This window comes from Melitaea cinxia, chromosome 4, assembly GCF_905220565.1.
Source record: "Melitaea cinxia chromosome 4, ilMelCinx1.1, whole genome shotgun sequence".
NCBI classification, from domain to species: Eukaryota; Metazoa; Arthropoda; class Insecta; order Lepidoptera; family Nymphalidae; genus Melitaea; species Melitaea cinxia.
The window spans coordinates 5,022,653-5,044,143 of NC_059397.1; the positions used below are offsets into that span (position 1 = coordinate 5,022,653).

Genomic DNA, 21,491 nt, shown 5'->3' on the forward strand with positions numbered 1-21,491 from the left:
GAAAGGTATGCTGAGATGGTTTGGTCATGTCGAGAGAATGAATGAAGAACGACTGACGAAAAAAGTGTATAAGGCGAGTGTGAGTGGAAGTGTTGGAAGGGGTAGACCTAGGCGGACATTTCAAGACCAAATCGGGGACGTCTTGAAAAAAGGCCAGGTCAAGAGTACCCTAAACCGACGAGCATGTATGAAGGGAATAATGAAAGTGGATGAAGCGAAACAAGTATGTAAGGATCGTAGCAAGTGGAAAGAAGTGGTCTCTGCCTACCCCTACGGGAAAGAGGCGTGATTATATGTATGTATGTACAATGATTATGCATAATTTTTAAAATATATTAGCATTCTGCAATTCTTCTATAAGTGTGCGAAATTTTATACTCCGCCATTCGCGAAATTTTCTTAAGAGCCATTTCACAAAAATCGGTAACAATCCGCGAAATTGTAATTTTTTGACGTCGTTAATCTCAGTGTTGGATGCAATAATGTAATTTATATTCTTGAAATATAATAGAGCAACCTTTGTTGTAGTCCATAGTCAGATCAGAATTTTGATTTATATTATGTGTATAAAATTATTAACCTTTTCATCAGCCTCCTCCCTAGGTAAACGGTCGCAATGTATACTTTGAAGTCCTACTTTTCAATAACCTCTAGGTTGAAACCATTTTAAAAAAATACGTAATATGTGGAATATAATTTTGTTGCGCACTATCGCAGATTTTTATTCAATTTGTATCTCTATTAAACGATAAAAAAAATTAAAGTTACGAATATTTTCCAAATAAGTACAATTTTAAAAGCGATATTTTTCTTAGAAAGCTAAGAAATTTTAACGAACTATCTTCATCAAAGTAAATTTACATCATAAAGGAATACAAAAAATAATAATTAAAACATGTAATCATTTTTAATACATTTTATATTAAATAATAAAAAGATAGTATATATTATCACGCATCAAGCCCAGTAAATCAGTCGAGCGCTAGCGCTCTTAGAGGTAAGGTCCACGCCAAATTCTGCGGAGCCGTCTCTTTCGCTCACACGCGGCAAGCGCCTGTTGTTATAGCGGATAAACCGCATTTGATACTTTTATAATAAAATATAAATAAAATAAACATATTACAAAAATGACTGTAAAATAATATAATGATAATTTCTGTAAACAAATGTATAATTTAATTTTATTTTCTCACATTATCAATACAAATAGGCATTTCAATCTGTTTGTCTTGTTATTTGTTAATTAATATGTTTGTCGGTGTCGATGTCATAAAATGCTATTTTATTCATATCGTAAATATTAGATTCATTCGTAAACTGAAAAAACTAAATCAATTTAAAAAAAAAATTGTTTCATAAAATTGATTTTTTATTTTTATTTTAAATTTATTGACTGTTGTTATATAACATACTTGAAATTTTTAACAAATTAATTATGTAAAAAACATTTTATACCATAGTTATAATTTTTATTATACATCAGAAAATGATCAAGATAGTCTTTTGGTTGTCACACTAAACTTACTAGCACAAAGATCGCGCGGCTCGTACGACTCGCGCGATGCGACCAAATTTACCTAAACTTGCAGAGCGTAAAATTGTGAAATGGCTCTTAAATATCTATAAAGGGTTACAATGTTTTTGCTTGACGTATTAATACATTAATTATTTTATAAGTGGAGAATTAGTAACTCAATAAAACTTATTTTAATTTAGACATTAGAGCAACACCAGCGCCGGAAAGACATATACCAAGCGTTGACAAGTAATATGGCTGAGATTTTTGCGTTCTTCATGCGTCTTATTGAATTACATGTGCAAGAATTTAGAGAGAAAACATCATCAGGAGATTATGTGGGTGCAGCTAGCAACGGCAAAGTTGTTCAGGTAATTATTAAAAGTATTATTAATTGTGCAAAACTTCTGGTTTTGTACTGGTCTGGCATTGACTAGCCCGTTGGCGCAGTTTGTAATGGCCCTGCTTCCTATTCCGCGGGTTCTGGGTTCGATTCCCGCTTGAGTCTGGGTGTAATATTTGTATTTATATATGAAACTATTTCTATGTATATTTACCAAAAAAAATTTTTTTTATATCAGTCTGCTGTTACCTATAACACAAGCATTAAGTTGCTTACTTTAGGAACAGACGATCATGTGTGTATGTTATAAGATATTTATTTATGTACTGTTTATCTTAAATATTGTATTTTATTCACATTATATTTATTAATTTCTTATTAAGTGACTATGCTATACTATCTTTATCTTTAAAACTTAATAGTGACCGTTCTGTTACATAAAACAGTAAAATGTTTAATAGCCTGTTTTACTTTTAGTTGATGTAGCTTTCTAATGATCAAACATTTAAGTTAATTCTGATTTTATCATTAATAAACATTTCAATGAAACTCTTTTCAATATGAATATTATTAATAAAACAAAACTAGCGACCGCCCCAGCTTCGCAGGGGTGCAATGCTGATACTAAATATAAAATATTTGCAATGTAAGCTCAAAACTATGTGTTTATTTACAACATCACATTTGAAACCTCTAAACCTCCTTACCTTTCTCTGGAATCAATCTACTACTACTAAAGAAAACCGCATCAAAACCCGTTTCGTAGTTTTGAAGATCTAAGTATACAGACAGCAGGAAGCTACTTTGTTTTATACTATTTTATACATTTGACTTTGATCAGAATGTACTGCCATTCAAAACAAAGTAAATATCTGATATTTTATTGATACTTGATTTATATTTATTCATATATTTAAGTTGTTAATTAATTTAAGACTTGCTCAATTAATCTTGTTATCTATATGTGTTTCAAAGATGATAGGTTTTTAATATCGAACAGATCATGGGTAAAACAAATAATTATTTAATATAGAAAATAGGCTCAAAAGATAATTTCAATAGGTTTCTATTGAATATAAATATTTCCTAAAATAAACTCATATATAAAGTATAAAAATTGTTTGTTTCTGATTAGAAATTATTAATTATTATTTCAAGAATCAAGAGATAAATACTGCATTAATAAAGTATTGTAATACATTTCAGGTTGTTTTGTTAACATTAACTGGTTTTGTGGAATGGGTGTCTACAAACCACGTGGTAACAAACAACGGAAGACTGCTACAGATACTGTGTATCTTGTTGAATGATGATGTGTTTCAACTGCCCGCTGCGGAGTGCTTGCTGCAAGTCGTGAACAGAAAGGGTTCGGTAAGAGAATGTGTCTTGTGTTATTTAAATGCAATAAAGTTTAATACTTGAAAGATAATATACTACTAATAGGTAAGGGTGGTCCTTCTGAGTTTGTTATAGAAGTGAGTTCGAAAACTTGTTAATGTAAATAATAAAAAATAAAACGAGTAGTTTGTAGAAATTAATTGTATGGCGAATTGTTATTAGAAATATAATAATTTTATGCTTTACTTAAATATAAGTGTTAAATATATGACTTTAATCTCCACTGTAATAAATTAAACATTTTCTTAATTCGTATTTAACAACTGTCTAAAGTGATTTAAAATTGAAATTAGCAAATACAGTTTTAATGTGTATTAAAAATAATATAAACATTTATGTTTATCTGTTGTACAGACAAAAGAGCGGAAACCTTTAATGATATTATTCAGTGAAGACGCAATCTCGTGCATCCACCGCGCCGCAGTGCAGAGCATCGCCGCAGTCGACGAGCCTCACTACTTGTTCCTGAAGAAACTTTCACAGGTATGTTTTATCATTTATGTGCCGTTTAATCACCGCTTTAATCACCGCTAACCTTATTTCGTGATTGTACCTGGTCAAGAGTACTAATCGGGGCTAGCTACACTTAATTTTCAACTGCAGCAGCGTCTTCGGTACGATAAAGCCTGCCCTGCGGTCACCAACATGCCTGCACTGCGTGGTGACTATGGGCATCACGTATGAGTTCACGCCAATTTTGGCGCGATCTTATGGAGGCCTGTGAACAGCAGTGGACTGCGATAGGCTGAAGTGAAGATGATGATGAATTTTCAACTGTTAAAAAAATACTTCGATTACTACCACGCAATAATTCGATTTTATGCCGAAATGTCTTACATCATTTTGGAAAAGAGCTTCTCAACGCTTCAAACTAATGGCTCTATTTTTAGAAACATAGTTAAGAACCACGGCGTGGAAACTCGCTTTTATGAAAAAAATAAAAACTACATTGGTTTATCTGTTCAAGATTCGTTAAAATGCGAGTGACAGTTATTGGCGTCAAACTTATAATATTCCTTTTGCGTAAGGTGTTAAAAACGAAATGTTGCGCTCTTTGCTGAGCGTCAAATTTTTTTTCAGCCAGATGCACTGAACCTCGGCTAAATGTTTTTGATAATCTGATTTCAATACATGTTATGTAAGGCTTAGGTGCTTAGTTTTTACTTATGTATCTTTCCAGGTGTTAGCTGGCCTAGCTCAGCAACTCACCTCATTATGGAATTGTACGACAAATGTGGAGTCTTGGCTACCATTACTTCTAGAGACAATGCTTCTCATGATGTCGCACCCGTCGCTTACCCTAGCTCAAACAGCCAATTCAGTGTGGTTGGCTTTCCTCAAACATGAACACATATCGAAATTACCGCCTGTACTGGCAATGGTCCCGAGATGGTTACAAGCTGCTGCTCCTAAAATTCTCAAGGTAACTTTTTATTTATTTTACATCCAGTTATAAGAGGAAAATGTTTTTATAACGTCGAATTAATAATAATGTGAATCTATCGATTCAGCCTGTAATATCCTACTGGTCCATAGGCCTCTTTTTTCACGTAAGAGAAGGATTGGAGCTTAATCCACCACTCTGATCCATAGCGGGTTGACGAATGTATTCCCTACTGTAAGTAATAATCGCTGTCAGGTGTCTATGATAAAAACCGTAACCGACAACTTAACGTGCTCCCTGAGATATTATGGGGAGACCCACAAGGACAGACAATAAGATCGGAAATAAGTATTTGCATATACACATATATCCACTCCGAGCGGGAATCAAACCAACGACGGCCGATCTGAAGACCCCACCACGGCACGCGCACTAATGTGAATGGGAAATGTAAATTATGTACTCAAATATACTTTTTTAAATACTGAACAAAACTTTCGGTGGATCTCAGTATTCTGGAAAATTTTCTACCCATTGTATGCCTTTCAAATCTGGTCCTGACAATAGCAAACACAAATAAAAAAGTATCCAATTCGTTACAGTTGTTCGGAAGTTATGCGCGTACATAAAATTTCGGCGATACGTTTTGATTAATATAGAGAAATAAAATTTATGAAATGTTTGATTTTTAAAAACAAGCCGCATTTTATTTTTATAATAATATTTTTCTGTGCTAGGTGACGTACCCGTCATCACGAGTGAGCGGCGCTAACGACACAGTGGCTTACGCTTGCATGGATTATGACAGCGAACAAGAATTTGCTATTTTTTTCAGTCGTAGTCGAACTGAAATACTAGAAAGTTTTAGGTGAGAAAAATTAGTATTTTATAAAGTAAATAATACTTATACATTTGATAAGCTTTTCTAATATTTAGTAAACGATTAAAAAAAATTGTGATGATTTAGTAATCTTAACATGTACTTTAACTTGCCATAGATTCAAATATATTTTCAGTACAATTAAACTATCAAGTATTAAGTTGGTGCATAAATAAATTATCTCGTGCTTGTTATAAGGACATATGTATATATCGTAAGGTAATATCCATGCATATATCAAAATGGTAAAATTAATTTTTTTTAAACATTCTTTAATTTGAATTGGCCAGTAACTTCCCACTGTCGACCAGAAGCCTTTCTCTCCACATTGGAAAATATACATAAAACGTCAGAACTATTTCCTGGTGTAGTACGTAATCAGGGCCATATAGTACGTAATTAGGGCCATATTATAATAGAAACAATTTTACAGATACTGTATGATAGCGGCCCCATTGGTTACATGGTCGTTTGTCGAACAGTGGACCCAAACTGCTCTTGACAAGGTGGACTCGTGCCCACTGCAACTTGAAGTTACGCATCCCTTACATGTGGAGTGGGAGGCATTGGCACAAGTATGACATGACTAGAATTTATCTTTGTATAAAAAACATTAAACTAAATTTTAAATAGTAGTAAATTGTTAGACATCTCATTTTTATTTTATTGTGGTTATCGCATCTGTGTCATGTCATCATAACGATTGTAATGTCTACACTTTATAGAAGTGAGAGGTGGTATTTGAGGGAATGATAATGAGGTAGTTTATTGAGATGATTGTAAGTATACAAGGTGGTCGTGACAATACGACAATAATTAATACTGAGTATAGCTAGTAACATTCTCAATTAGCCTGCAAAAATAAATTAACTAATATCTCATAGTTTAGTCACAAAACACTTTTCTTTTTTTATAACTAAAACATCACCCCATATCTGTTATTAAGCTGTCATGTCCGACACAAGTTACGTATTTGAAACAATTTAAATAAAAATTGTAAATAATGTAATTTCACTAATCATGCTACAATTTAACGCAAAATAAACCTTATACCGTTGTTCATAAGACACTAGAATTATTATGTGGAGAGGTAATAATTGATTTGCGTTTTCTTTCTGAAATATTTCCATCGATTTCTTACGTATTTCGCACATCGTAATTCGTAATCGTAAGTAGGTCAGTGTGTCGCCGACTGCCGTTAGCCTGTGACGTGTTAAGGTATTTGATACCTCAGCGCTCGCGCAACATTCGATCTAGTGACGCCATTGTTTATAGGTACTCAAGTATATTTTTTGTTACTGTGAGATATTAGAGTGAGATTAAGTGAAGACACATTATTTAGGATATTTATTAGGTAAACTGTGCGAAATTAGACGCTTATTTGTGTGCAAATAGTAATATTTTTAATAAAAATGCCTCGCTATAATTATACGGCTTCAGAGTACACCGATATGATATTAATTTATGGAGAATGTCACACATACGCTGTTTTAGCGATTCGTTCATATCAAGAGAGGTATGAGCAGCTCGCCATTTTCGTGTGCCCCACTCGTGTCCACAAAATTTTGAAACTCGACAAACGTAAGCCTTTTAAATACAAAAAAGTACAGGCATTGTTAACAAGAGATATGTCTACCAGAGAAGAATTCCGTAACTCAATGTTACGAAAAAATGAAGAAATCCCCGACTTCCTCTTCAACGTAATGTGGACGGATGAAAGTACTTTTACAAAGAACGCTTTATGGAACCGTCACAACTTAAGGCACTGGAGCACTGAAAATCCGCGACTGACGAGAGACAGCTCGCATCAGTACAGATTTGCCATCGATGTGTGGGCTGGTATAAGAATTGGATGGTGCACCTGCACACTCCGTGATTTCTGCGAGAGCACGTTTAACCGAGATGTTTGAAGAGCGATGGATCGGCCGTTATGGCCCCACGAGGTGGCCACCGAGGTCACCAGACCTCACACCACTCGACTTTTTTTTATGGAGTTATGGTAAAAATGATGTTTACGCCACGGATGTAACTGATGTGGAGGACTTAAAAAATCGTATAATACGATCTTTTGATAAATTAAAAAGTATGGCAGTTAATGGTGACCTGTTATCAAAAGTGAGAAATAATATTTTACGTAGATACATTTCGTGTGTGCGAGTTCATGGTGGACATATTAAGAATTTTAAAATTTAATATCTTTTAATGTATTTTGTATGTGTTAATTATTCTGACAATCAAAAACAAATAATTGAATTATAATAGTGTCAAAGTATTGCGATGTATTATGTTACAGCGGCGAGAGGCTACCTGCCCGCCCGCCTTTAGTCAGAGGTCAGTGACTCTAAATTACAAATAGCGTACTATGTATTTTATTAATTTGTGATATTAAGTTTGTTCGAAAATTTCATTTTTTCAAAAACGGTTCAAAATATTTTCTGATAGTTTTATGATATTTCTATATACCAATACGACCTGTGTTTTCATTTATTGTCGTATGGTCGTGTACACCTTGTATATAGATAGAAATATAGACATCATATTATGTTGCAGTACGGAAATCTAAGGTATTTATTATCTAAGATTAATTATAAGTAACCTGTACAGTGATAACAATGGAAATTTGCAATATCGGATGAATGTTTGTTTATTTATTATATATTTTATAATGATATTAGTATATTTTATATTTGTGATTGTAAGTTTAATTTAACGGTAAAGATGCTTGGTGTATCAAAATTTATAAAATACCTACAACCAATGCTTAAAAAACTAATATGATAAAGAATAATGTCGGCTATCAGACATTTATCTGTCAATCTATATCTATCTATCATCATCATATTTCGTGTGGTAAAAAAAGGCATGGACACTGAAGAGCCCGTGGACATTGTGTAATATAATAAAGAAAAAAAAAATTGGCCAGATGATATAATATAGCCTAAAGGTATAATATAACCTGATGGTGTAATATAGGCAGATGATATAAAATAGCCTGATGGTGTAATATAGGTAGATGATATAATAGGCTGATGGTATAACCCAGTGGGACGCGTAACGCGGCGGGCTTGCGCAGGTGCTGGACACGGTGCTGTCGCGGCTGCTGCAGGCGGAGCCGCGGCCGGCGCCGGCGGCGGGGCTGCGGCTGCTGGCGCGCTGCGTGGCGTGCGAGCCGCGCGCGCCGCTCGCGCTGTCGCTGCTGCTGTCCTTCGTGTCCGCGCTCTTCGTGTTCCTCAGCTGCGCCTCCAGCCAGCTGGCCGGTGCGTGGCGCTTCTCCTCTACGCCTCTGCCGTGCCTGCGACGTCTCAGGGCGGCCCCTCGCTGTGTTGTGTCGTGCTCCCATAGCTTCCGCGTGTCCCGCAGGGCCGGGCGTGGGGTCGGCGGCCGCGGAGCTGCTGCCGCGCGTGCTAGACAAGATCTTCGCGGCGCTGGTGTACGAGGGCACGCCGCCCGAGGGCCGCGCCAGCCGCAACGTGAAGAATGTGCGCCGCCACGCCGCCGGCCTGCTCGTCAAGCTCGGGTTCAAGGTACACCATTTTTTTTTTCAATTTCTTAGAAATACTTTTACGCACCCTCGGTCTCCGACCTCGTCGGGATTTAGAAAATATTTTTATGAGCTATTTAATATGAGCTTTTGATAAAGTCCCGTTGATATCTTTTTATATACATAAAAACAAAATTAAGATGAAGATATAAATAATATATATATACTGATGTTTTTGATGTCTGGACGTTTCAGTAATTTTTTTTTTTTTATACAGTATCCCTTACTACTGCTGCCTGTATTTCCAAGGCTTCACGAATTAAGTCAAACGGCGCTTGCGCGCCCCGATCTCAGCGCCGTCGAAAGTGTTACATTACAAGAAGCTCTACTACTCATCTCCAATCATTTTTGTTGCTACGAGCGCCAGAGCGCTCTTGTCGCACAGGTATCATTTTTATTTATTCTCCTTTTTTCAACTAAGTAAATAACGTGTATAACTTAAATTATGCAACAAGCTTTTATATCATATAAATTGTGTGGAAAGGTTAATTTGATCATTTTAGCACATTTAAATGAATACATTTTTTTTTTTAAATATATTTTTTTAATTAATTTCTCTCATCTGACTGTAATCATTCAGGTCCTCGGCGACTGCAGGGAGCGGTGGGCGGCCCTGAGCCCGCACCTGCAGTCGGCGGCGGGGCTGGCGCGCCTCGTGGGGCTCGACGCGCCGCCCACGGACGACGACCCCGAGCGCGCGCAGGCGCGCCGCACGCTGCTGCACGCGCTCACACTCACTCTCGGCGTCGTGAAGCGCACGCAGGTTTATCTTTTTTTATAAAACTAGTCGGAAAAGCGTACGGCTCAGATAGGTTAGCAATTACCATACCGCAGTATAGATAGTCTGCAACACTAGAAGCATCGCAAGCGCGTCCCCGACGCTATCCCCAGTCTCCCCGGAACTCCGTTCACCTCACTCACCACTCAGCGCAGGAACACGATAGTCCTCGAAAGCAATATCATTTAGCTGTGATCTTCTGTAAAGTATCTGGAGTCAGATCGCGCTAGGTTTTGAGCGGGACACTTCCCACCCTAGGTGCCCGCCGACCCGGACAAGGCGGCGCGCGGCGGGTTCGGCGCCGGCGTGACGGCGGCCGGCAACCCGGTGTGGCGCAACCCGTGCGGCGCGCACGTGCTGCCGCTGTTCCCCGCGGCGCTGGCGCTGGCGCGCGCGCTGCACGAGCTGCACGCGCCGGGCGCGGCGGCGCTGCGCCACCCGGCGCACGCGCGCGCGCTGCAGCCGCCGCCCGCCGAGCGCCGCAACCTGCTGGGCCTGCGCGACGACGCGCCGCCCGCGCCGCCCGCCGCGCCGCAGGACCGCATGCAGAACCTGCTGCACACGCTGCACGACAACGTGCGTATCTGTCTCTGCGTATCTCTACATGTCGCGCTCGCCTGACGGTCAAAGGCGGTAACGGTTTTGCACAGCTTTTGTTGAATTTTGATGCCTTCTATTAATACATTTGTAAAATATATCATTAAACATAGGTTTGAACATTAATATTATAATACCATGTTAGAAGCTATGCTTTGACGCAACTAATTAGAGATTGCAATCCGGTGTCATTTTTAATATGACCGAATCTGGCTGAGCTGGCTGACCGACGGACTGCCTGACTAGTTTTTGGATAATTATATAAAGAACCGACAATGAGAATCTCAGTTTCAAAACAAATTATAGATATATCAAATTAAAAATAAATATATTTTAATGAACTTCTATTAGAGATAACTACAATAGTACCTATGGGAAGAATTTCTCAGCTTCAACATTTGATCGAATTAAATCGAGTTCTTCAAAAAAAAAGGAATTAATTGTATTAAGGGTGTGATAGACGTGCGAGTAAGTTCGCGAACTTGTGGCTCGACGACCTTTTTCGCTCGTGTGTCACCCTAAGTACGCGTACTTTAAAACCGCCGAGTAAATTCGTTGGCAATCCGACAAGTTTGAAATTTTGCTCGTAACCCGCCTCCAATCGTACGTGTGACTTTCAAACTAGAGAGTTTCGAAAAAGAGAGGAGGTTCTCAATTCTTTTGTACTTTTTTTATGTATGTTATCTCAGAAGTTTGACAGGGTGGACCGATTTCTATGATTTTTATTTTAATCGAAGGATGTGTCGTGTGGTCAATTTGATTGCGATCTAACAAGTAAGTTTTAAGCTATTTCTAATAATTGCGTATTTACTTGACTGTTTTTTCTTCTGCCTATGATGTGTTACATGTCGATGTAATTGAAGTCGGTTTTTTTTTTGTTTGCGAGCGAACACAATTATGTTTCGCCAGTCCGTGGAGGCGCAACACTTGTAGTGTAGGTATTAGTAATTTTTGTTACTTTTTATTGAGAAATTACTGAAAATAAATTATTTCAGACCTTCATCTTTTTTGGTTTTTAAAATGTAATACGATACAATTCCTAAATAACACAAATCTTCTTCTGTCGAGGACTCCGATTTTCACGAGCCAGAATTTCCTCTATAGAATAATTTTCTAACCAACTTTTAAAAGTGACTGCAGATCGAACACTTCCCGCTGTAGCAATAATGTTAGTTAATAATGTTTTAATCCAGCTTGCTATTATTGTGCGTGAAGCACATTTTGCTAAACCTCTAACTGTAACAAATAAATTAAATATTACTGCAGTATCGCGCCTGTCGCTCAACAAGTTAATTGTTCTTTCTATCCAAAAAATAGGATTGAGATCATTATTCTCTAAATTTGGAAGAAGTGTCTAACCAGATTGTCTATAATTGCTATTATCTGTTTTGGAACCAAATTGAGACCAAAACACGATAGTTTGATCAGACTTTACGTAATGGTTTTCGTCAATCAAAAGTAGAGTTAGATCATGTATGACGTCTACCTGAACAAAGTAGTAATGAAATTGCACAATGACGTGATACTTGAAAAGGATTTTAACAATTTACTTTGTAACTACTAAGATAACATGTGAGCTTATTAATATTCCATACGGGTGGCTTGAAAGTTTTTGGCATTTTTAAGGACATTTATTTTAAAATATATTTAACTAGTACATGTGAGCTTAATTTACTGGAAGAATTTGTTGTTACATAGTGTTGACACAACTGATTTATGTAACAGGATAGTATTGTATGAAAGGTTGTTAATCAAATACAGATCTGATAAGAATTGAGCTAACTGGGCTCCAGTAGGATTTATTGTATCAATATTTTTATTAATAAACCCTGAACACCAATGATTCCATGCAAATTCATACGTTTTTAATGTAGATATTCGCCATGAATTTTTAAGTAGAGATAGTTGCTCAGTATTCCATGTACTTACTGCCTCAGACCATCCCCACATTTCCACACCTCGAGGATGATGGTTTCGACTTTGGGAGGTGAAAGTCCTGTCGAGGTGTCGATTAGGTTTTTGTTCAGATTTCTCAGTGTTAATGGAGCTGCTAGGGCTCGCGCTTTGAGGTCTGGACGCCAAAACACTTTCTCCCATCGAGGAACGAAGACAAGAAATACTCCTGTGGACTAATTGAGGTGAGTCAGTACTTTCGGGACAAGAAATGGTGGTGGGAATACCCACGCTAGTTGAAAGTTCCACTGAATGCTGAAGGCGTCGTGGAATAGAGCTTGTCTATCCGTTAGATCTAGAGACACATAATTGTGCACTACGTGAGCTCTTGCTCAAGCGAACAGATCTACAACGGGAGTCCCTCATTTCCTAAAAGCCATCTCTACCGATGCTGATAATAGATGCCACTCTGGTGGACGTCGATACCGTGACAGGTGATCGGCGTGATTGTTATATATGCCTGGTATGTGATGTATCTTGAAGTGTATCTGTTTCTGATCTAGAAGCTCCAGAATTCGATAAGTTATATCGGTTAGGACTATCGACTTCGTTCCTCCTTCGTTCTGTACATAAGAAACTCGTTTTTGCTATCGCTTTTAATAAGGATCGAGCTGTGGTGCAATAAGTGAATTTGTTTTTGTATTGCGTACAATACGGTTAGCATCTCTTTTGCATTGCAGTGCATCGCTTGTTCTTTTTGTGACCACCTGCCTGAAAGGGGTAGATTGTTGAGCTGTGCACCCCATCCCTGATCTGAGGCATCCGTTGTAAAAAAAAATTTTTGGAGGAGGACAATGAAGAAGCGTCGACAAGTGACAATTCCGCGTCCACCATCATAACTCGTTTGTTACCTCTTGGGTCAGTAAATATTCTTTGACTGGGAGATTTTGTATTGTATGCATAAACTTTAGTAGTTGGCGGTGATTTAGACAACCTCGTGGTACTGCAAAGCTGGCAAAATTTAACATTCCAACTATTTTTTGAAGAACCTTTATAGATATTTTCTTGTTGATGATGACATTTTTTACGTTTTGGACTATTAAGATAGTTTTGTCGTTCGGAAGGGATTTCAAATTTTCCCACGGTCTCCACGATATACCCAGATAAACCAGACTTTTTACGGTCTAAAGTATGCATTTTTTGAAATTTACTTGCCAACCTGTAATAGCTCTACTGTCTGTTGTGCATGACTGTAAAGCCTCTGCGTATCTTGATTTACTATTAAAAAGTCGTCTAGGTACACTAGTATTCTTTTGCTCTACCTTTTTCGTAATGTTTGAGCGACCCAATTTATGAGGATAGAGAATGTTTTGGGTGCTGTGCTTAGGCCGAACGGTAGGCCTATTATCTCTAAAACTTCTTGATTGTACACTAGACGTAGGAACCGTCTGTGTGATATTGAAATGTCATATTCAAAAATATAAATTATCTGTACTCTCGAAATTCGTATTTTAATAGTTTTAATGTGTTTATAGTCTATTTCACGTAGGATGGGTACGGTGACACATGTCAAATTACCTCTATAGTGAGGCGACCATGCATAATTAATTGATGTAATTCGATTATCGAGTACAAATGCGGTTAACCTTTAATCAATTATATAAAAAAAAAAAATTAACTGCTTATTAAAAATTAATCATCGCTATAGTGAATAAATAATATTTTAAAGGTGGTGTTAAACGCGAGAAATGAATTATCGACAAACCCATTAACACAGCTCACGTGGCAAATTATTAGTCGTCCGCCTTTACCCTCCGGTACTTTAGTCGAAGAATTAGCAGTGTCGCCTGTCCATACTTCGCCAACAGTATGATTGGCGTTCAACCATGTCTAGTCAAGGAATACTACGTTGTTCCAATTCGTAATGTTTTTCGCCTTTTTCTAATAATGTCACAAAGTTTTCACGCACTTTTCCGTTTGTTAACTTTTTTTTATTTTATGGAAATCCAATTTTATTTAAAAGTTGCCATAACGATGTCACACTTCCATTAAATAATTTAGCACCTTTCAAAGACATTAATTATTGTAAAACTGTGGGCAACTCATTTCTCCGCTAATAATCATATTCAACCTCAACGACCAAACATTTATTTCCTTTGCCTCTTTTTGGGAGTCGATAACTTATTATCTTCCATATTGGTGTCACCATACTTTTCTTTACTTATTTTTGACACTAAGCTGTGTGGCTACGGCAATAAAGAATATAGCCACCAGCGTCTCTTCCCGTGGGTGTTGTAGGAGGCGACTAAGGGATAACACAGTTCCACTACCACCTTGAAACTTATAAAGCCGACCGATAGCGGGATAACCATTCAACTGGTGGCTTTGAAATACACAGGCCGAAGACGGGCAACAGCGTCTTCAGTGCGACAAAGCCGGCCCTGCAGTCACCAACCCGCCCAGCGTGCAGGTGACTATAGGCAACACACATAAGTTCACGCCATTTTTTGGCACGAGCTTGTGGAGGCCTATGTCCAACAGTGGACTGCGATAGGCTGAAGTAATTTTTGACACTGTATTACGCCTAATTTCAAGTGCCTGTGCAACTCGATCCACTATGTGGTTGACAGATAATAATGGACCGCTATTTTCTCACTCCCGTTCAAAGTATTCCCGAAAGCATACAACCAATTGACTGTTTGAAACGGTCTTCTTTTGTTCTTTTCGGCATTTTACAGAACAGAACACACACACAAAATGAATAACTAAAAATAATAATAACAGAACTTAACAACAATAAAACAGCAACAAAAACAACTATAGCAACTGGAAAAATCAAAACACGGGAAGCATACAAGAGGCAGAAAGTACTAATTGAGATATCTCGAGTCAGTGAGATGACGCGATGCACAAGATGGCCGTTACGATTATTTATTTTAGCCGATTACTACGTGTCAACCCCTATCATTAAACGTTTCGTTTCATGCTTGTAATTTTAAGTTATCATTTTTTCTGTACCTTTTTTATTTGGTTTAAAATGTAAAAACGCATATATAAATACAATTTCAATCTAATCAAGCATTATTATTTGCTTTGGAAACTAATTGGTGATTTTTAAAAATGTATATTTATCCGATTTGTTGAAAATAGTGAGCGTGTATTGGAACATATCAAATGGCAACGTACCCATCCTATGTGAAATAGATTATAAAATGATAAATTAATATTTCTTTTTAGTGAAATAAATAGTAAATGGAGTTTTACAAATGTTTGTAAGCTAATGTGTTGTGAAAGTGAGTGATAAATACGGAAAAAATGTGAATTACGTATTGACAGGGGTTTCTTTAGTAAATAAGACAGTTAAAAAAATAGACTTTATACTCTTTTGTTTATTATTATAGAAGTATAATAAGTCTTTGAGAACAGAACTTTGTACCTAATTTAAATTAATTATGGTTGAATTTCGACCACTGGGCTACCACTATTAATTTTAAATGTTTGTCATGTGCGGAATCGAACCCGCAACCGCCAGAGCAACAGCCATAAATTTGTGTTGTGACCGTTGGGCCAACGCGTCGTCATATAGCTTATAGAAATAGCTGAAAACTGTTAGTCAAGTCTTTTATGTAAGTTTCAAAGGACTCGTATAGTCAAGAGCCACGCTTTTATTTTTAATAGAGCAGTTGTTTTCTCAAAATATGCAGTCACTAGATCCGGCAAGTGTATGATGACCTTCTACGTAAGCACAGCCGTGAACCGTTTGAGTGTTGCGAGAGTAGAGTGTAATATAGAAATGAACCCATGCGGCGCCAGGTGTGCCAGCTGGTGGGCGCGGCGGCGGCGTCGCTGGGCCGCGAGCTGTACGGCGCGGCGGGGCTGGCGCGCGCGCTGGCGACGGCGCTGCTGGGCGCGCCCGAGCGCCTGCCCGACCACTGGCTGCGCCGCGTGCTGCGCGCCGCGCTGCGCCCGCTGCTGCTGCACTGCCCGCCCGCGCACTACGCCGACGTGGCGCTGCCGCTGCTGCAGCACCTCGCACCCACACGTAACCCGCCCCACTACCCCACTACCCCACTACCTGCTCCTTCACTCGCTCATTCTTATTTACCCTGGAAATTGCACATACTAAACGATTCATTCATACTTAATTACTATTATTATTCATATGATCACGAACACGATTCGACCTGCAACATGCTGTCGACTGAGCATAAGCCTCTATCTCCATGTACGAGAAGGATTGGAGCTTAACGGTCAATGTGGGTCAACGGATATACTATGAGTAACTATCGCTATGGTGGCGCATTAACTGACAGCTTTACATGCCCAGTGTTGAGACCCACAAGTTAGACCTAAGACTGGATTTTAGTGTGTTTCTTTGTAGCGCATACATGACACATGAACAACTTCACCAGAGCAGTTTTTATTGTAACTAACTTTACAATTGACATGACCTAGTAAATTGCGTACAATAATAATCAATAAATTAATTTTTAATTTTACTATGGTAATATTTCAGTACTAGTCCACCTAAACCAACGCTGGGAGTATGTGACGTCACTGTACGAGTCTGGCAAGTTAGAGGAGGAGGGTGGGAGTGAATCTCAAGAAGTCCTCGAGGACATGCTTGTGAGGCACCTCACTAGGGAGTACCTGGAACTACTTAAGGTGACTACATTTCTTTACTTTTTCTTATTATGAAAGCAAAGTGAAATTTTCCATTTACCAATATTACTACTAGGGAAGCAATACTGTATTGATCGCGTTTTGTTTCCATGTCTTGTATGTATGTATGCACTTGTATGATCTCACAATAATTTGAAAAAAAAAAAGAATATTGACCATCTTCGTTATTATTACTCCCGTCAAATATTGTGTGGACTGATATTTTGTCATTTGTACAAATAAATATTGCGTAACTTTATTGATCACTTTTTTATAAATTTTCTACATTATTGTGTATTGTCCGACTTATTGCCGTTTCAGATCTTAATGGCAAACTTGCTGCCTTCCGGAGTGTCGCGCTCCCGCCGCGTATCGTTTTCGTCTATATTAACTGTTTCTGATAAACATATTTTAGGTATCTCTGGTTGAGGGCGGCATCAGTAGTGAGCCGTCCGTGGACATGGATGATGAGAGCCCACCCCCTAACCCCGGCCGCGCGCCCGAACAAGTCTCCGAGCTCGGCGCGCTCATACTGGCCGACCGCGTCGCCGGCCCCGCCGTGCTGCACACGGTGAGTTCGCTCTCCGCTACTGAGGCTCCCGCGTGGACATCCTCGGGCATTCGTTAATGGGGATAGCTGCTGAGTAGCATCGGCCCTTTTTAACCAATTTCAAAAAAGCAGAAAGATTCTCAATTCGACTGTACTTTTTTATGTTATGGGTAGCTTTTTAGTAGGAGTACCGATTTTGATAATTATTTTATTTAGAAAACTGGTCATTGTCTTGTTTTAGCGAGATCTGACGCGTTGGTTTTGTATTATCCCTAATAATGTCCTTACATTTGTACTGTACTTGCTGATGGAAATTGAAGTCGGTGATTTTATTATTTGAGAACAAACTATTATTCGTCTAAACGGTTGAAGCGAACATATTTTTCTAAATTCATCAATCATGTCAATTTCATTTTCATTTTGTGCATTTTAAATGCTCTTGTATTTTCAAATAATTATTTAGTTCTTATGGAATTTTTCACATTTTTGTATATTTTAGCTATTTCCATAGTGTTGTCTTACGGCCTGTTACTGTGGGGTAATGCTACAGATATTGAGACTATTTATTTTGCAAAAAGGGCTTTTCATAGCAATTACGATCTTGGAGCTCGAGTCTCCATATGGGATGTTTTTCAAAAGATAGACATATTAACAATTACGTCGCAATATATTTTTGATAATATTATGTATATTCACCATAATATTCATTATTTTGAAATAAAAAGTAATAATCGTATTGTAAACACGAGAACAAATAACAAAATTGTAACTTGCAAGTTTCCGACTGCGCAAAGTAAACGTCTCATTTCTGGGTTATGGTATTCGCAGTTATAATAAAATCCCACAAACAATTTTGGAATTGTCTCAACATAAATTTAAGGTTTTTATTTAAAAAAAAAAAATATATTAATAGATGAAGCGTTATTATTCGGTGAAGGATTACATGGTTGATAAAGATGGCTTAGTGACGCTGCAATCATGCAAGATATTACTAATTTTATACTAAGACACAGTTATATTATTTTCAAAGGAGTAATTGCGGAGTTTCTTGCCGTTACTTCTCTGCAGAATCTACATTCCGAATCGGTGGTAGCTTTACTTTTACAAAAATAATAAATATTTTGAAAGTTTTAATTTGTAAAATGACGATTCGAAAGTGCTCATTGAATAAAGTTGTTTTTGATTTAATAATAAAAATAATAATCTTTATTTCGGGACTAGCCCATATAGTAACAATGATGCTTATAGTCTAATGTTAGTACAATTACATTTAAATAATTAAATAATTACATTTTAATAAAATTTTTAATTAACAATAACTATATTAAATATTTCTTAATAATAACAACAATTTTAAAACAACTAAAATGTGCATTCCTTTTTAAATATTATATTAATGTGAATTATAATTTAATTATTAATTTATTTATTTATCATTTCATTATCATTATTAACAATTTATAATTAAGGAGTTAAATACAATGAATTACAACACACAAAACACAAAATAGACATGAAAAAAAATATTTTTAGGAGAAACAACTTATATATTTTAAAAAAAAGACAGAAAACCGAACACTTAACTTCTATTTATTACTCATTTTTATAAATATAACAATTATCACAAAAATTAACCTTAACCACTAACTTAATCGAAAATAATGACCGAGAATTACAATTTAAATTAACCAAGCAAACAACCGTTACTTTGAATATAAAAATGATCAACGCACTCGTCATGAAACAACAACCTATCGTTCCGAAAGCCGAGAAGCAAAAGAGCCCTCTGAACGGGTAGGGACTGCTTTTATAGACGTTGTTGCATGACGTTACAAAACGTATTAGTGTGTAGGGAACTATTTTTATTAACACTGTTGCACGACGTCACGAAACATATTAAAATAATCGATATTATGCTAACAATATATATATCAAGTTAATCAGTATCATTCAATCCTCCTTTCACTCTTCGTGGCTTTGGCGTGGATTTAGATTTCGAATAATATTTTCGTTAACTCACCCGCTGCCAATCAATCAGTAGTAAGTACAGCGACTGGCCCGTGTGCGCAGGTCCTGCGCGCGCTGACGTGGAACGACTCGACGTCGTCGCTGCGCGCGAGCGCGCTGGCGCTGCCGGCGCTGCGCGCGGCGCTGGGCGCGGGCCGCGTGGGCGCGGGCGAGGCGCCGGGCGCGCTGGCCGCCGTGCTGCACGCGCTGCGCCTGCACGGCCAGCACGACGCCAACCAGGCCGCGCTGCTGGCGCTCGCCGTGCAGGTCACTCGCTCGGCTCTTTTGTCCGCTCGCGACATACCTTTGTATTGCCCATACAGATGTATGCCGTGCTCTTGGCGTTTGTGTTTGTGTATTGGGAGTGCTCCCTTACTCCCGGTATAAGACTAACTTTTAGTGAGGGTCATTGAGAGTGAAGGGTTTATTAAAAATTAAAGTACCCAAAGTGGGTCCTCCGGATAGCCAAGCCAAGCTTTTAGTTTTTTTTTTTTGAACCCAGCTCTAGTAAAATTAAAGTCATTTGTTTTAATCTGCCTAGCAAGTAGCCACTGGCCTAGGTGGGGTACACCAGGAATGGAGGATTGCTCGAAATCTGGAGCAGCCTATCTGGGGAAATACTTTAAAATAGCTAAATAATACTACTGCCAAGTAGTGTTTTGTTCCTGTGGTGAGTGAGGTGAACAGAACTCTTGGGCACGGGTTGGCAACGCGCTTGCTATGCTCTTAATGACCACGTTTGTTGTTACCTTTTAAGTATAAAAAACTAAAAAATATATTAGACTATGTTTGTAAACGTACAGTATACCATTCGGCGGAACCGTATGCTTGTTGTTGTACCTCCGCAGCATGCAATAAAGAGACCTAAATGGGAGTGTCCCCGCAGACGTACGAGGCGCTGCGGCCGCGCTTCCCGGGCGTGGCGTGCGTGCTGCGCGCCATCCCCGACGTGGACGCGCACGACCTGCAGCGCCTGGACGACAAGCTGGCCGCGCCCGCCGGCAAGCCCGCCAAGATCGACAAGAGCAAGCGCGACCTCTTCAAGAAGATCACCGCCCGGGTCCGTACGCTCACTATACTAGCTGCACTGCCCTAACTATCACTTCTACTACTATGGATATTATTTTACAGCAGGAGGTATTATCGCCTGTTTTGCCTTAATTAAAAAAACTAACTTTCAATGGCGAATAGAAAAATCTCATAAATATAATGAAATTAGATGGTTAAAATCCATCAAATAGCGTTATCCACGGAACGGTCAATTTTTGATATGATATTCAGAAATGTTTATACTGCCGTATTTAGTTATAACGCAGTAAAAGTAGTTTTTCACTACTTTTATGATTTTGACGCCATTCATTATATTTCTTTTATGATTACAAATATTCTTGTGTTATATTTCAATAAAGATTATCAGTTTATAGAAATCCAAAACTTTGAACTAAATTTTCGGAAATTTCGATATTTATAATTTACTGCCTTTTTACTTAAGCACGACATTACAGTATCATAGTAAAGAGGTAGTTATTGTTTAGTTACTATGAATTTGAATGTGTTAATTAAATATGAATGTGTTTATATATTGCTCCGCTCTTATGGGTTGCAGTAAGATGACCTGCTTATCAATAGACTTTCTAACAGGAGGAATTTTATTTTTGAAGTTGCACTTCTTTTAGCGCGTTAGGAAAAAATGATAAGAGTAAATTTTTACGGTGCGCACGCACACCGTCACAAAAAACCGACACCCTGAAGTTAGCTAGTGAAAGAAGAAGTTAGCAACGTGAAGTTAGCTAGCCCAATGTAGTATAACTTCTTACGTGCGTACATAAGTACACACACTTTTTTTTGTAATTTTCGTCTAAAAATGTGTCTTAAATACTTGTTGAACTTCGACAGCGATGGAGTAGTTTTATTTCTATATATTCAGTGAAAATAAATATTT

At 37.9% G+C, this 21,491-nt stretch overlaps 1 protein-coding gene across 1 annotated transcript in view; it reads left to right on the forward strand.

The window, feature by feature from the left end:
• LOC123670174 (exportin-5) overlaps positions 1 to 21,491 on the forward strand; it is a 35,110-nt gene that overhangs the window by 13,117 nt on the left and 502 nt on the right. Inside the window, exons 4-19 of the mRNA XM_045603684.1 lie at positions 1,717 to 1,887; positions 3,066 to 3,230; positions 3,612 to 3,740; positions 4,438 to 4,680; positions 5,379 to 5,509; positions 5,955 to 6,096; positions 8,595 to 8,778; positions 8,882 to 9,045; positions 9,280 to 9,447; positions 9,643 to 9,825; positions 10,099 to 10,416; positions 16,144 to 16,372; positions 16,847 to 16,995; positions 17,408 to 17,563; positions 19,613 to 19,816; positions 20,436 to 20,609. Of these exons, the coding sequence (XP_045459640.1) occupies positions 1,717 to 1,887; positions 3,066 to 3,230; positions 3,612 to 3,740; positions 4,438 to 4,680; positions 5,379 to 5,509; positions 5,955 to 6,096; positions 8,595 to 8,778; positions 8,882 to 9,045; positions 9,280 to 9,447; positions 9,643 to 9,825; positions 10,099 to 10,416; positions 16,144 to 16,372; positions 16,847 to 16,995; positions 17,408 to 17,563; positions 19,613 to 19,816; positions 20,436 to 20,609 (2,910 nt within the window). The remainder of the gene's footprint in view (positions 1 to 1,716; positions 1,888 to 3,065; positions 3,231 to 3,611; positions 3,741 to 4,437; positions 4,681 to 5,378; positions 5,510 to 5,954; positions 6,097 to 8,594; positions 8,779 to 8,881; positions 9,046 to 9,279; positions 9,448 to 9,642; positions 9,826 to 10,098; positions 10,417 to 16,143; positions 16,373 to 16,846; positions 16,996 to 17,407; positions 17,564 to 19,612; positions 19,817 to 20,435; positions 20,610 to 21,491) is intronic.